Raw genomic sequence first — 17466 nt, 5'->3', positions numbered from 1 at the left:
CTAAAATCGTATTTTTAATTTTTTGCCCTTAAAAATCACTCGTTATTGTCGAACTATTATGCATTTGATTTCCAATAATTATTTCATAAATTTTAGGAAAAAATATGTTGTTGGTCCCTAAATTTTATATCGGTTTCACAATGTTATACATTTAGTTTTTAAGTTTTGAGTTTGGTTTCAATTTAGTCCTTAAAATTTCAAAATGTGACATTTGAATTTTATTTCAATTTGGTCCCTAATTTCAATATTTATATTTTCAACATCAATTTTTCCAATAAATACTTATTATTTTGTCTTTATGTAGGTTAATAAATTTAAAATCATTAAATGAATTATAATTACTTAAGTTTTGTCTTTATTATCACATTTAAAATTAAATTTAAAATTTTGTTTCATAATTATTTTAAATTAATTAATAAAAATTGACGTCAATAATTGAAGGCGAGTATTTAATTAAAAACCAATGTTAAAAATGTAAAATTTTGAAAACCAGAGACCAAATTGAAACAAAACTCAAATCTTAAGAGTATAATTTATCATTTTGAAACTTTATGGACTAATTTGAAACAAAAAACAAAACGTAAGGACTAAATGTGTAACATTATGAAACATGTAAACCAAATAGAAACTAGACTAAAAAATTAAGGACCAAAAAAATATTTTTCCATAAATTTTAATATATATACAAATTTAATCTTTATATATATATAAAAAACTCATCGAATTTATTAGTTAAATCATAATTTATAAACAAATTTGACTCTTAAATAACTTATCATTTTACATATACAAAAAATTTCATTAAATATTAATAGCATTTTCGCAACAGATTTGGCCATATTTGGGAGTGATTTTGAAAAGGTTAAAGTCACTTTGTCATATTCAAAATCGCTCCAAAACACGTATTCAATAATTTAAAATTAATTTAATATTTAATTTTAAATTTTTAAATGTAATTTTTCTATCTAAAATTAATTTTAAATGATTAAAAATATATTCAGTACAAAGACAAAATTATTATATCCTAAATTTTAGATCCAAAGTATTACTTCTAAATTTAGTACCCATCAAAATATTACTTTTTTAAATCTGTCTTTTTCAAAAGACGCAAGATAAAAAATAAAACTTGATCATAATTTCAATTCGTAATGTTAATTCTTAATATAATCATAAACAAAATAAAAAGGTAACAATAAGTCGTTATCAAATGAGTTGTATTTTGCTTAATTTTCATTATGTTTTATATTTAGTCCTCATCATAAAACAAATGTATTATAAACTATTCAAAACACGATGTAATACATTATACAAAATATTAAATATATCCACTTTCAAAAGAAATATTGAGGGTCAAATTTGATGAAAACAATAGGTTTGAAATTAATTTTTTGAAGCACAACGATAAGTTTTTTTTTTTAAATAAAAAATTGAAATTTATTCTAATTATACAAGTTTAAAAACTTATTAAAAAATATCATATTTTTAAAGAAGGACGTCTTGAATTAAAAGAGACTAGGTAGGTAGTCCATCTTTAAAACTACAATATTTTTTTTAAAATATAAAAATCAATATCGAGATTCCAAATTGTATAGATATATCGACGAACATATCGATAAAATATTGATATATTTTTGTAAGTAAAAAAATACTTGTAAACTTTATTTAGACTAATAATTAAGTTTTATTTACTTTGGTTATGCATGTATATTGTTATAAGCATCTTTATTCCTTTTTGAAAAAAAAATGAATGACATTTTTTATTATCGATGTCAAACATTTCAGCATGTCAACCAATATTTTCATACTTGATTTTATCATACCAATTTTCAGATTATCTTCAATATTCAATTCAATTTTGACGTGCTAATTAATAAAAATGTGAACAACATATTTTATTTCCCCCATCTTAATTGGTAATTATTAAAATATAATTTTATGATGTCATATGGATATTTTTGAAGATTTTTTTTTATAAAAAAATCGATTCACTATTAATAACAATGTCGAATCTATTGAAACATATAATACATCGGTCTAACATGTCAGACGAAAATTTAATACCACATATAAAGTGATATAATCATATTTATTGCAAGAATAGGAAAAGGAGGGAAAACTATACAAGTAGGAGCAATAGAACATCAAATTTAATGCGTTTGACATTTTGGTTGGTACTCACGAGTATGTATATGTCTCATTCATTCATATTCATAATACAATTTATGCAATAATGTCTTGACCTAATTTCTAATGTTTGTAACATTTTTCTGTTCCTTTTGTTTTTTTTTTTTTTCCAAAAGTAATATTTTTAAGTTTAAATATCATTTTTAATAGGAATCATTTTACGGTAGTTAATCTTTTTAAATAGGGGTGTACACGATTAGATTGGAGGCATTTTTTGGACCAACTCGAGAATTCGAATTGGTCGAATTGACTATTCAAATGACTCGAATATGGCATCCAACCCTTAAAATTTGGGTTGGATTGAGGTTGTTGGATTGAAATATCAAAAAGTAGAGATCTGAAATTCAAAAAGTAAATGTTAGAGAAAGCCAATGAGAAAAAAGAAAAAAAAAATAAAAGGAAAGAGCTAGAGAAGCAAATGAACCATAGACGAATAGAACAAGAATGAACAACAGATGAATAGAAGAATAACCAATTACAGACGAACGAAAGAAGAAGTGAGAACAAACGATAGACGAAAAAAAAGAAGAACAAACGATAGACTAAAGTTGAAGCTAAAGTTGAATGAGGGAAGAATAATGAAGTTTGAGGTGAAGCAGGCGAAGGAGAAAGAGATAGTGACAAATGACTAAAGCAGAAAAAGTTTAGAGATTGGAGACTGGGAAGCGTGAGAGGTAGAGAGCACTTGACAAACCCAAAAGGTGAGGGGCAGGAGGGACTAATCAAGCGGTAAAATAAGAACTTAAACTAAAAACCCTAAAAATCATAATATAAATAGATATAGATATATTAGTAATTCGGGTTGGGTTGGGTCAACCCGATTTTTTCAAAAAATGCAACCTGAAACCCAACCCAACCAGAAAAGTACAAAAAGAAAAAAGGAAAAAAAAAAAAAATCAACCCAACCCAACCCTTATAATTTGGGTTGGATAGTTCGGGTAGGTTGTTGGGTCATTTGAACACCCCTACTTTTAAATGTTCATTTTATCACAATGTTTCAATAAATTTTATATTTAGTCTCTTATGTTAGATTTTTCTTTTTTTTTTTTTTTTTTTTAATATTTGTTTGCATGGAGAAATTTGCACATGTTTTTGTTTCGTGTGCCTTCTGTTGGGCTTGTCCGTCGTCCTTGTTTTTTTGATTAGGTCTCGTTTTCTGAGTGACTTGAATAAGAGTTACTTGGATCAGTGTGGTATCGAGCCTACGCCTACCATACTCAGATGTTTAAGTTAGTACAAAGTGTGTATATTTAAGCTAAACATAAATAAGGTCATGACTCTCATTCGGATCTTATTTACTCTTTCATTTTTTCAATTATCGAATGAGACTATTGTTAATGCCCTCCTTTTGATATTCATGTGTGGCTTTGCATAATTTCAACGACATTAGGGTAGTTGCACGCTCAAGGTTGTCAAGCGTTAGGTTGAGCCCAACTCAGTTATTTCTTGATGGGTATATGTTTGTTGGGTTCATTGGTCCGCCTATTCAAGGCTCTAACTTTGCCCATTCGAGATGCACATTTCTCCATACCGCCTCCTAGTTTTCCTTAGCTTTGGGCTCACTCATGGCCTTTAGGCCTTGTCCGAACAACCTTCAATAATATTTATTAAAGCTTTCTTTATAAATTTTAGAAACATATTCACATATTGTCTTTATTAGGTAAAAATTACCATTATTATTATTTAAACAATTTCGATAAAAATAAACTTTGAGATAGAACTAAATTTACACAATTTATTGGATATATAAATTAAAAGTTCATGTACTAACCTGAATTGAAATCAGAATTGACTAAAATATTATTCTAACATATTTCTAATTAACCATTAATAGCTATAAAATGTGAGAATTTTTATTAAAGTAATTACCTAACAGTGGCCTCTTCAAAAATATTATTTAGGGAAAAAAAAAAAAAAAAAAAAAAACAAACTAACCGTGGGTATTGGATTAATTAGCGTGTCCAATATGAACTTTGAAAACTTTGTTTCTCCAAAATATCGACTCATCCACAGTCAAATCAAAATTCTCTCTCTCTTTCTCTTATTTTTTCCTTTTTTTTAAAAAAAAAAAAAATATTTATTGCTTTTAGTAATTATAATAACCAAATATAAATTGACTCAACGACATGGGTAGCAATTAGTAGTTGATTACAATTCCTAATCCCCAAATATTTCCATTCACGAGTTTGACCACTAAAAGAAAAAGTTCACCATAAACCCCTTAAAAAAAAAAAGGAATGTTGACAAAATTTTATTTTTTTAAAGAGATTTTCAAAAATAGACCAATAAGAAAATTATTTATATAAAATAGTAAATTTTAATCTTTTTTATAAAGGTGGATAGAAGTCTATCAGTGTCTATTAATGATAGAACGTTTATCTTTAATACTATGTGATATACACTCATAGAAGTCTATCAGTGTTTTTTTTTTTTACTATTTATGTAAATAATTTGACATTTTTTCTATTTGTGAAAATTTTCTCTTTTTTATTTGTTAAACATTGTCCAGGCTATAAATTCAAATGAAGATCTAACAAAATAATAAATGAGTTAGCAATATGAATATAGTTCAACTAATTTGATATACAATTTATAAGAAAAAAACTTTTTGGTCCTTAAATCTTGTGTTTAATTTCTATTTGATCATTGAGTTTTAAGATGTTACATTCTTACTTGAGTTTTGAGTTTAATTTCATTTTAGTCTATAGGTTTCAAAATGTTACAATTTTACCTTTTAGATTTAGTTTTGTTTCAATTTCATCAATTTATTTCAATATTATAACTTTTAACCTCAAAATTTCACTAAAGATTACTCACTATCGGTCTTTAGTATAAATGTTTACCAATTAATTTAAAAGGATTAAAAGAATTACAATTAATTAAATTTCACTGTTTTTTCATCACTATTAAAATAATTTTAGATTTTCACTTCAGAATTATTTTAAATTAATTAATAAACATTAATGCTAAAAACTGAAGTGATCATTTAATAGAAAATTGGGTTTAAAAGTATAAATCTTAGAACCTAAGGACCAAATTGAAACAAAACGAAAATGTCAAGGATAACACTTTAGCATTTTAAAATCCATAGTCTGAATTGAAATCAAACTCAAAACTTAAATACTGAAAGTGTAACATTTTGAAACTTAAGAACAAAAAAGATATTATATATTGATCATAAGGTTTGACAGATTCAAAATCTCACTATCAGATTTTTGAACTCAACAACAATAATAGATGCTAAAACTACTCAATAATATTTTTAGTTGTCTTAATATTCAATTTAGACGTTGTGATCAAAATAATTAATGAGAGGATATTTAACTTACGTGAATCAATTTTACGTAACTTAATATGACAATATATAGACCGTGTACGAACTCATAAATTTACGACTATAAACTTTTGAATCTAGTCGTGATTTAATAGTTACTCCTTAGCTATAAAAACCTATCCACTCTACAATAAATAAATAAATAGAAAAGAATAGAATAGAATAGGACCTACAAAAGTTGATCATAAAAAGGCAAACAAAATAAGACATATTTTCAAGATAAAGGTTTGAACAATTCTTTCAACACAAGTAGGTCTCTTTCCTGCTTCTTTGTGGTCCAATATACCAATAACACAACATCTACTTCAATGGCAGCTGACAACTCTCATTAAATGGTTTCAACCAATTCTAACTCCATCAAAAACTTTTACTATTTTTTAGAAAAAAAAATATTTAGTACATTTCCGACCACACATATCTTTGTGTATCTCATTTAATTATCTAGTCATAATTAATTTATCATGTGACAAATTCTTTTTATTTCTTTTTTAGAATATTTTAATCATTTTTTATGTGAGTGATGAGTGGATGGATAAAGATGGGTGTATTCCAAGTATTACTCATTTCTATAGTATATGTTGATTCGATTTTAGAATCACTACATATAATCAGGATTAAAATATTGATGTCAATATCGATATCGAGATTTCAATTGTATGAACATATCGATAAAAAATCCATATCGACGGATATTTTTGTAAGTCACGAAATTTATAAAGTTTATTTAGATTAATAATAAAGTTGCTTAATCCAAAACTAAATTATGGATGTTGTTATTAGTAAATATTCATATTGGACTAAATAGATGACAATTCTTTTATTTTATATATTTTATGAGTATCTATAAAAGATGTGGAAAATATCTATGGATATTTAATATCGATATCAAACCATACGGTTTGCAGATATATCGGTGGATATATTACCATATCCATGGATATTTTAATCCTTGCAGTTAATTTTAAAATAGTTAAATAGAATATGCATGTTAAATTACGAGTTTAGTCTTTGAATTTGTATGTCCATGTGGTCCATGAACTTTAAAGAAGTGTATAATATATATATCCTTAAAACTATCTGATATGTCCATTAAGTATCAATTTTATGCCTAATAGATTTTGATATGTTCGATGTTTTTAAAAATTAACGAACCTACTAGACACTAAATTGAAAGTTATTTTATTTTATTTTATTAGACATAAAAGTCTTTATAACTATAATATAAATTAATTTTTTTAAAAAATTAAACATGTCAAGGATTTTTAGAAATTTAAAAATCAATAGCCTATTTCCTATTAGATATTTTAACAAACATAAACCTTTAGTACGAAATTGAAAGTTTAGAAACACACTACACAGCTCAAAAGTTCAACAACTTTATTTAAACCCAAACTTAAAAGTTTCATGCAATAAATTTTATTATTAAATTAGAAAACTCTAATACCTTTTCTAAACATAAATGGTTTAAGAATCAATTAGACATATGTAGTTATTAAGTGAATAGTGTCACATGATATAAGAAAATACATAATTTTATATACGGGAGAGAATCTTCTTCGTATTTTTCTCCTTTTTTTAATCTTTTTTTATTATTTATGAAACAATACGTCCATTCATAAAATAACTCAATTTATGGAATTAAAAGTATGTAACGAGTTACATACCATTTATTCCGACAACTCTCATAAATAATAAGTTGATTCGACAATAAGTGATATATAGTCTCTCTCCTAAAATTGAAGGTTAGATCTTTTATTTCCATAATTATTGTACTAAAAAAATAATAGTTAAATTAAAAAAAAACACGTCAAAAGTCAAGTACAAGTCCTTGAAGGGGCGAGTAGAAATTTGACAAATAATAGTCAAATATATAAATTTTCCAATTTTCCACAACAAAGGAAAAGTGAGTTCCCTGACCCACGGCCACGAGTAGGTTGACCCGTGAATTAAACTTCACAAAGAAAAAAATAAAATTAAAACTTATCGTTAAAATTTTGGATTCGTATAAAAAAAAATTACATATAAATAATTTTATCAATTTAAACCGTAAATTTTAAAATAGTTAAAAATATTAGATTTATCACATAGTTATGCCTAAATAAGTGAAGAAAAACGAATAAACAACTCATATTAATAAAAAAGCGTATTGTTTATTTGATTCCAACATTTTTTTTAATTTATGTATATGATTATATTTAAGGAAGTTGTATAGAGGAGTAAAAAGTTATATATTAATGATTTTAAAATTTAATGAAGGAACTAAATTGATTCAATTATAAAAATTGATACAATTATTAGTTTGATGTTTAAGTGATATATTTAAAAGAAAAGTGCATATGTGTATTAAATTTTGGTCAATATGTCGATATTTCTATTGATATTTCCACATATTGATAGACTTTATATCGACATAAGAAGTGAATTGATATTTTTATTAAATTATAAAAAATGAATGAAACATAGAGAAAAACTAACAAAATATCAATAACATAAATATAATAATATAAAAAACAAACATTTCAACTCATTAATAAGTGGCAAGATGTTTATTTATTAATTTAATTTTGTTTTACTATTCTATCAAAAATCCATGAACATTGTCATTTTATGACCATCACAATTGAGACATTCAATATTTTGAACATGGAGTGATACAACCACCAATAGCATTTTAACGATTATGAAATCAACGAAAAAAGATAAGTAGAAAAATGTAAACAATAGAGAGTTTGACACATAGTTTTAAGCGGTTCACTGACGGAGTGTTATCTATGTTTATGGACATTTATTATTAGACAGAATAATTTATATTATATAAGAGACATCTCTAGAGTTAGAAAGTTTAAATAACGCATTTCTCTAAATCTTAGGATCAAAGTCATAAATAAAGTAACTATGATAGATACAAAAACATTCATAGCATTTCAATACTAACTTTTTGCAAGCGTCACAAAGAAACTTTTAAATTATTCTTTCCTTTTTTTCCTCTTACTCTTGTTATAGTTCTAGCTCATTTTCTCGCTTTTGCTCTGATTCTTGCTCAATTTCTAGTTATTATCCTTGTTCTTACTCATATTTCTTTCTTTATTTCTTTCTTTCTTTTTTGCTCTTACCCTCTACGCTAAGTTCATTTGATATATAACAAAACTCACTATTCATTGTCATCGAGTGTTACATGTTGTTAAAGGAAAAAGAAACAACTTAACTCATAGTTGGTGTTGCCATCGTTTGAGGTGAAATTCAAAGAAATGAAGCATTGTCATTACTGAAGATGAAATATAGAGAAAGGAGAGAGATTTTGAATTTCGATTTCTGTAACCTGGACCAGTTTTTTTTTTTATCAAGTTATCAACCAACATATGCAGCGCGAGAGAAATTGAACGAGAATTGAGAGAGAAATAAATAAAATATTTTAAAAAGAGTTTGAAAAATAAAACCTTACTGAAAAAAAAAAAAACAAAGTCAATTAACATTTTAACCTAATTTTTAAGCCAATCCATTAAATCATCCACCAATAAAGTTTAAATTGGGATTTTGTACGAATGATCTATATTTCTTTTAGAAAAAAATAAAGCATTCTAACATTTTTTTTTTTTTTTTTTTCTATATTTCTTTTAGAAAAAAATAAAGCATTCTAACATTTTTTTTTTTTTTTTTTGTTGGTTTCATCAATGAATTTTTAAAATCATTCTTGCTTACTTTTTTAGCTCTTGCTCACTTTTTTATTCTTAGCCTCTAGAATTGGTTCATTTGGCGTATGAAAGAATTCTATTCATTGCCATCTATTATTACATGTTGTCCGAGAAAAAAGAAATAACTTAGTTCGTTTTTATGGTTACCGAAGACGAAATGCAGAGAAGTGAGAAATTTTAAGAGAAGAGAAGGACAAGGAGAATTGAGAGAGAAAAGAAGGAAAAGAAAGTATTCAAATAAAAAAAGTTTGAAAAAAAAACCTTATTAAAAAAGAAAAAAGTCAATTAACATTTTAACCCAATTTTTTGCCAATCTATCAAATAAACCCTTTAAATTCATTTTTTTTTTAAAAAATAATAATAATTAGAAAAATCGACAGAGAAGTTACATAAACGTCAGTATAATGTAATGTGTGTTTTTTCATGGAAGCTTGGTTTCAGTTTTTTAGGCATACTTTGTTTGACCATGCTTCTCTTTTCCTTCTTCACTCTCTTCATCTTCAACTTTATAAATACCCTAAAATCCTTTTTCTGTTTTCAAATCCCCAAAATCAAAATAATCCCATTTCATTGTTCACATTCCCCGATTCAAACTTCTTTGAATCATTCAAAACAAACCCACAAACTCGTGCCTTTGATTTTCATTTCACCCTCTCAAGTCTCATCTCTCTGTTTTTTCTTCCACTATAAAAACAGAGTTCTTCACAACAAATCTCCCTCATCTTAAACTTCAAATCCAACCTAACCAAACTCCATTTTGATTCTGTTTAATTTAGTTTCTGGGTTTTGATCCATGGGTTTATCCCTTTCACTTCTCCTTTCTGCCTGGAAGGAAATTATAGACCAAGGCTTGTTCATCATACGCAAAAATCCAAGTTTCTCTGCTAGAGATACAGCTCTGTTTTTGAAATCTAACAGCTTCAAAATTACAGACCAAGAACCGATCAAAAACAGAGTAACCAGAAGCAAACCAAATAGTTTGAAAGGGAATAAACCAGAGAAAGTGATTCTTGAAACGAATCTCTCGTTTAAGTCGCTTGTTGAAGATGCGGGTTTCAGTTTCTCAGTTTCCGCTGGGAAAAATGGAGGATCGGAGACTCCGGGGGTTTCCTTGCCGGAGCCGGCGATTATGTACTCTCCTAGACCGGTGACCGAGCTTGATGCGGCGGCGGTGAAGCTGCAGAAGGTTTACAAAAGTTATAGAACGAGAAGGAACCTTGCGGATTGTGCGGTGGTGGTTGAAGAATTGTGGTGGAAAGCCATTGATTTTGCGAATTTGAAACGAAGCTCTGTTTCGTTTTTTAATATCGAAAAGCCGGAAACCGCCGTCTCGCGGTGGGCCAGGGCCAGAACCAGAGCGGCCAAGGTGGGTTTTTCTTAAAAAAAAAAATTAAATTAAATTAAAATTTTTATATTCATTATTTTGAAGGCCTAAAATGTTTATACTGTTCCTGTTTTTTTGGTTTTAGGTGGGAAAGGGTTTAAGTAAGGACGAAAAGGCTCAAAAATTGGCTCTTCAGCACTGGCTTGAAGCTGTAAGTTCTTGAATTTTGCACCAAAATTTTGCCATTCTTTTAAATTTTGAAGTAGGGGTAATATTGGAAATTACAGATGTTAGTGAATTCAGATGATGGAATCAGCTAATGTGCTAGGCCACCGACAAAGATTTCAATAATAAAAAGGAGATGACAATAAGTTTGTCTTAATTTAAAAATTTTAAAGTTCTTCTATAATTTACATTTGTCTAAGTTTCCTTAAACTACAACAAATATCAGGATTTTGAGACTTAACTGCGCTCTTACACTTTTGCATTATTTCTTTTATGTTACAGATTGATCCACGTCATCGCTATGGCCACAATTTACACTTGTACTACGACGTATGGTTCGTGAGTGAGAGCAATCAACCATTCTTTTACTGGTAAGTTAACTTTTTTTTCAAATTACTTGAAAAATACACAATTTTAATCCAAACCCATGTATTAACAATCCTTGATTTGCAAAAATATAGGTTGGATATTGGAGATGGCAAAGAAATAAGCCTAGAGAAATGTCCAAGGGCAACTCTACAAAAGCAATGCATCAAATATTTAGGACCAGTGAGTTTTTATATATTTATTTTTAGTTTTAGTTTTTGGTTCCGAAGAATTCAATTTTTTACAAAAAAGATTTGATTTTGATTTTGATTTTGATTTTGATTTTAATATTTTTTTTAGAAAGAAAGAGAAGCTTATGAAGTAATAGTGGAAAATGGGAAGCTGGTTTACAAGCAAAGTGGAAGTATAGTGGAAACAAAAGAAGGCTCAAAATGGATATTTGTTTTGAGCACTACAAGATCCTTATATGTTGGCCAAAAAAAGAAAGGTCAATTTCAACATTCAAGTTTCCTCTCCGGCGCCGCCACCACCGCCGCCGGCAGATTAGTCGCCCATAATGGTGCCATTCAGGTACCAATCTCAAGCCATCCTTTACTATTCAGCATATTAGTTTAATTATATATATACCTAAATTTAGTTTAGCTAATGCCAAATCATTTAGATTCTAAAAATAATAAAAACCGACATTTTGGTTACCGTCACAAAGCACCATCCAAAGTTAAATTTTCCTAAAAACTCATTCTCAATAGCGGGTTCACATCCATCATGAATATACCAATATGATTTCAAGGTGCATCGTGACTTTTATACAAATATAAAATTTTGGCAAATACAAAAAATTTGCAATTTTATGACTTTCCTCGGATAGTGAAATCGTGCTTGGAATCTCATCAATTCACGATGGTGAGATTCATGATTGTCAAAGGGCATAGTTTTCCTTATTTTTATAATTTGAGTCAAACTAAATTTGGATCTAACGTGTTTGATAAATCTTTACATTTTAAATTTTATATGTAACTTATTAGATATTTTTAAAATTATGATAACATGTAGATAGGTAATTTTGAAATCTTCCTCTAAATTAAAATGGGATAGTAATGATATTTGACTTTTTTTTCCTTTGTTTTTTTTAGGCAATTTGGCCATACAGTGGTCATTATCACCCAACAGAAGCCAATTTCAATGAATTCCTCAGCTTCCTTAAAGAAAACCATGTAGATCTCACCAATGTGAAGGTAAATCTCTTATTCCCTTTAATCAATAATAAAACTTTTAAATTACCCCTTTTGAAATAATAAAAAACAAAAATTGAAAACTAATATTGGAATATTTTTATTCTCCCCCAGCTGTGTGCAATTGACGATGACAGTCAATACAAAGCCGTCGATCAGGAAGAGAAACCAAAATCACGAGAAGATTCCTTCAAATCTACACCGTTAGAAGAACCCAAATCAACGGTTCCCATTGATTCAGAAGAGAAAAAGATGACAGTAACCGTGCCGCCGGTAGCTCAAAAGAAAGACGACATGGCGAGAAAATTCGACATGTCGAAACGATTGTCGTGCAAATGGTCGACAGGAGCTGGGCCTAGGATCGGGTGCGTCCGGGACTACCCAGCTGAGCTACAAACGAGAGCACTGGAACATGTCAATTTATCGCCTCGAGTGGGCCCTGGGCCGTTGGTTAATTATGGGCCGATTCCTTCTCCACGTCCAAGCCCAAAAATTAGGCTCTCACCAAGGCTGGCTTATATGGGCCACCCCAGCCCAAGAACTCCAATCCCTACGGCTAATTAAGCCCAATAGGTGGAAATGGTTAACCCAATTTTTTAATTCCTTCGTTGTTTTTTTTTCTTTTTACTTTTTTTGTTTTTTTGGGTAGAGGGGGTAATTGAGAGCCAAAGAGTAATTTGATTTGGCTCGAGGTTATAGCGTTATTTTGTTCTTTACATAAATTCTTATTGTAAAAAAGAATAAAGTTGAAAGGAAATTATATACTTTTGATTAATTTAAATGCGTTTAATAACCTTTTTATTTTGTATTAAGAAACTGTTTTAATCAATCATTTCCAAAATTTGAACTGGCACCATATATGTTATGGGTAGATTTGGACCAATGGACATCACATAATCAACTTTATGGAGTTTACAAATTACCCGATTAAGAAAATGACGAAATTCGTGCCAAAAAATCACACCCTAGGGTTGAGTTAAGCATGGGAAGAGGGAAGTTCGAGTCAAGGTTCAAATTCATATGCTTAGCCTCGACCTGGGTTAGGGATGAGGTCAAGGCTCCCCATTTAATGAATGAAGCATGCTAAATGCATGTTATGACCCATTTAGCTTGAAAGTTAACTTAATATGATTCTAAGAACTTCATATGGATGCCACAAGTCAAAATTTCATTATAAATACATCATTATGATTTTAGAAGAAGTAAATTCATTCTTATTTTTATAACAAAGTCAGTTCATTCTTATTTTTAAAACTCTTGCTATAACTAAAAGCCTTTACAAACTTAAACATTAAGGGCATTGGGACACATTGTGACAAGTACTACACATGTACTCAAGATTTTTTTTATAGGTCATGTCTTTCGTGAATTACAAATTTTCCGTTACTATCACGTAAGGGCTAGATATGTTTTTTCATAACCAGATTTTGACAGAAACATTACTTTTTAACAATGTATTTGTTCTACAATTACCTTTAGAACATTTGGCCGACAATAAAACTAAAAACACATGATTTCATTGGAAAGGTAAAAAAGAAAGAAAGCGTGTTGTATTGTAAAAGAGAAGCTTCAAAGCTGGGAGGTTTTAAAATGCAAAACTTCATTTTGATATTTTAATTTTTTTTATACGTATAATATTTTATAGGAAAAAGAAAACATATTTATAGTCCTTAAATTTTGGGTTTAGTTTTTATTTGTTCTCTAGATTTAAAAATATTATATATTTAGTCCAAATTTTGATTTTGATTTCAAATTAGTCCTCAAGTTTCAGAAAGTTATAATTTTACCCATAACATTTGAGTTTTATTTTAAATTAGTCCCTCAATTTCAAGATTTTACACATAATTGTTCTTTAAATATAAACATTTCCAGCCATAAACGTCAATGTCTATTAGTTAATTTAAAATGACTATGAACTCAAATATTAAATTTAGTTTTAATAGTGTCAAATAAGCATAACTCAACTTACATAATGCATGTACTATAACATCGAAGTCAAAGGTTTGATTCTCACACCTCATATATTGTAAAAAAAAATAATAATAATAATAATTGAGATATAGTTTCCAATGTTACGTTTGGCATTGCATTAGATTTTAACCCTTTTTTGAATTTGGTAAAACATATTTAAATTAAATTGGTTAAAATCACTTTTAAAGACATGTTTATTTCATATTGACTTTAAAAGTGGTATTCTTTTAGCTTTTAGTTTCTCCAAAAATCAAGTAAAAATTCTTAACTAATATTTAGTTTTCAATCTTATACTTTTAAAATTTATTTTATATATTTATCTATTTTTCACCTAATCAAATCTATTTTTTATTTTTATGAGTTAAATGCATCATTTTTTTTTAAAAGTATATTATATTCATTTTTTTAAAATAAAGTTATTTTTCTTATTATTTAAAAATTAATCTATAACAAACAAAATTTATCATACAAAAAATTATTTAAAATTTTAAATTACAAAAAAAAAATTATAAAAAGTTTATTATAAATCCATTTTAACTATTATATTGACGATAAGATGTTTTTGTATTTATTTACCAAACACCTTAACATATTTTTTCAAGTTTAAGCGGAAATTTACCAAACACTATTTTACTTTTTTTTTTTTTTTTTTTTTTTACAGCTGATTTTTCTAAAAACACAACTATTAGCAATTATTTTAAACATTACACTACAACAATCCCAAACGGAGCCTCGACAAATACTAGGATCTAACTATGTTTTTCATTAAATCCATCCTTTTCAAATTTTTGTTTTCAACTAACCACTAGATGCATCTTTTTGGCCAATCAAATAATTGAAAAATGATTATGTTATAGTAAAGAAAACCAAAATCAAGAAAAGAAGACAAGTATGGCAGAATTGAAACTTACATTATTTTGCCTAAAAAAAACCTACATTATTCTCATCCCCAAGTGACTGAATTGCCATATCCTTTTTGCCAATCAAGGGAAAGAAAAGAGGAGAACAGACAAAAGATACCTACAACACTTGTAAACGCCAAAAAAATATTGATACAAAATATGATGGAAGGAGCAAATCCAGAAACAACAACAGCCGTTGAAAGGCTCGATCCCCCACCCTACGTATACTGGCTCAATTGGCAGAGTACTTATATTATAAACCCCTTGGAGGTTCAATCTCTCATCGAGCAAATCCAAAAAAGGAAGCAAGATTAATCACAAAAAGAATCTAAAGGACAGAGAGAGAGCACAAAAAAGTTTGTGATTCATGAGGAGCAGCAGAGAAGGGATCCAAAGCTCAAAGGAAAGGGGCACTGATATCGGTCTCCTCACCAAACAGGTTTCATTTAGAGAGTTGAGAAAGGCAGTTGTATAACTAATGCTTCAAAGTCTTAAAGAGGATGAGGCACTATTTCCAGATATATAGGTGAAAAGGAAACAGAATCACAACTAAACAAACAAATAAGAGACATGTTTTTACAACAAGTTGTTTCATATAACAAAACTGAACTCAAGACAATTCTTATCAGACCCATCATTGTAGATTCAAGTGGTAAGGAGTGTTGATATAATGTTAAATTTACCTTCATTCATGAACTTATGTTTTCGGGTCAACTAGTGATTTAATATGATATCAGAGTACAAAGTCAAGGAAATCCAATGTTCAAACCTTACAATGTTATTTTCTCTCCAATTAATATTGATTTCCTCTTATTGGTTCTATATATTTCAAGACCACAACCGCGTTAGATTGTTTGGTCAATTGGTGATCTAATATCTATATTCAAATTCTTAAACTGGAAAACCAGAAATCATGAAGACAACAATTGTTTGGTTTCTAAGAATAGACTGACTCTAAATTGAGTTTCAGCAAGTAGAACATTGATACAAGAACACAATCAATCCATATCTACTCATAAAACCATCATCCCCAATCCATTGGAAAAGTAAGGGAAAGAAGAATTCTATACTTCCAACAGTAGTTACACATTCAAAGAGATTCAAAATCATTCATAACATCAAGAACCAGATTCTTGGATTTCAGAACTACAGGCTAATCAATCAAACAAAGAGTGGAAGAAAAATCTTGTACCAATTTAAGGCGCTGGCTTCACTACCATCCATAGACAACTCGAGAGCATCTTTCTTTGAGCCATCGGAAGCTTTTTCTTATAGACCCTTTGACTTTGCCTTCCACAGTATAAACTTTGTAGCTAGCAACTCTTCTTTTTCTCTGCATCTCCGGATCGTTGAAACTCCAGCTCTTGGATGAAAATCCGTTCGTAGATTTCCCTTTCTTGAGCTTCAAATCGTTACCCATCTGGGTTTGATTTGGGTTTGCAGAAGAAGCATAGGAAGCACTGTAACAACGAAAATCTTGCATACCCATCACACCAGAACCATTGGTTGTTCTTGATTCGTTTCCATGGTAGGTTTGAATCTGCATTCTTCCATCTGGGTATGATTTGGAGTTGAAATCCGCCATTGTTTGAGCTTCGATACAATCGAAGAGCTCGGTCTGTTTGTTCAAAAATTCAGCTTATGAAAGTGGAGGTGTGAAAACAGGGGAGGTGGAATCGAAAGGGGTTTACAAGATTTTTCTGAAAGGGATCGAAAATCGAAATGGAACCCTCGAGGGAGGGCGGAGGGAGCTTTGAGCTTACGGGTGAAGGTAGCGATTAGTTGACAAATTCAAGCAGATTGTCGAATTAAAGGCCAACACATCGCTGAGAGAAGGCCGAAAGTTCATAGTTGACCATTGTCCGTATCCCAAATTTTGTGCAAAGTCTTCTCTGATTTTTTTAACAAAAAAACCCCTTTTATTTCATAAAGTTTAGAACGAAAAATAAATAAATAAAAATTAAAAATACTACTTTATTACACAATATACACTATTCTCAATCATCATTTTTTAGGGATAAAAACCATTCATTAGGGTGGGAGATCAAATTAAACCTCCGACCTAGAAGTAAAGTCTCGTCAATTACCACTAGTTATTTTAACACTTTCCTTCATTATTTGATACTTACTGAATGAATTAAATGTTACTTTTGTGGCAAGTAATGAATGAAATTATCGAATTTTCTTGACGTATATGGTTGCACTCAGACATTTGCTCTTAAAGAAGGTATACATAGGATTTATTGCATACTAAGCTAATCATTGCTCTAAATTT

At 28.8% G+C, this 17466-nt stretch overlaps 2 protein-coding genes across 2 annotated transcripts; one reads left to right on the top strand and one right to left on the bottom strand.

Moving 5' to 3' along the window:
* Window positions 1-9658: 9658 nt before the first annotated feature.
* LOC120070706 (IQ domain-containing protein IQM1-like) lies at window positions 9659-13093 on the top strand. Its single transcript, XM_039022551.1, has 7 exons — window positions 9659-10576; window positions 10680-10745; window positions 11042-11130; window positions 11221-11308; window positions 11426-11656; window positions 12220-12321; window positions 12433-13093. Exons 1-7 carry the CDS (start codon window positions 10004-10006, stop codon window positions 12880-12882), a joined length of 1599 nt encoding a protein of 532 aa, XP_038878479.1. The 5' UTR covers window positions 9659-10003; the 3' UTR covers window positions 12883-13093.
* A 3083-nt stretch (window positions 13094-16176) lies between these two features.
* Window positions 16177-17064, bottom strand: LOC120070815. The gene has a single exon (XM_039022699.1). The coding sequence runs from the start codon at window positions 16774-16776 to the stop codon at window positions 16405-16407; it is 372 nt and encodes a 123-aa protein (XP_038878627.1). The 5' UTR covers window positions 16777-17064; the 3' UTR covers window positions 16177-16404.
* Between the last annotated feature and the right edge of the window lie 402 nt (window positions 17065-17466).

This window comes from Benincasa hispida, chromosome 2 (genome assembly GCF_009727055.1).
Source record: "Benincasa hispida cultivar B227 chromosome 2, ASM972705v1, whole genome shotgun sequence".
NCBI classification, from domain to species: domain Eukaryota; kingdom Viridiplantae; phylum Streptophyta; class Magnoliopsida; order Cucurbitales; family Cucurbitaceae; genus Benincasa; species Benincasa hispida.
Note: the sequence above shows the minus strand (reverse complement) of the source record. Positions and strands in the feature narration are given on the sequence as shown.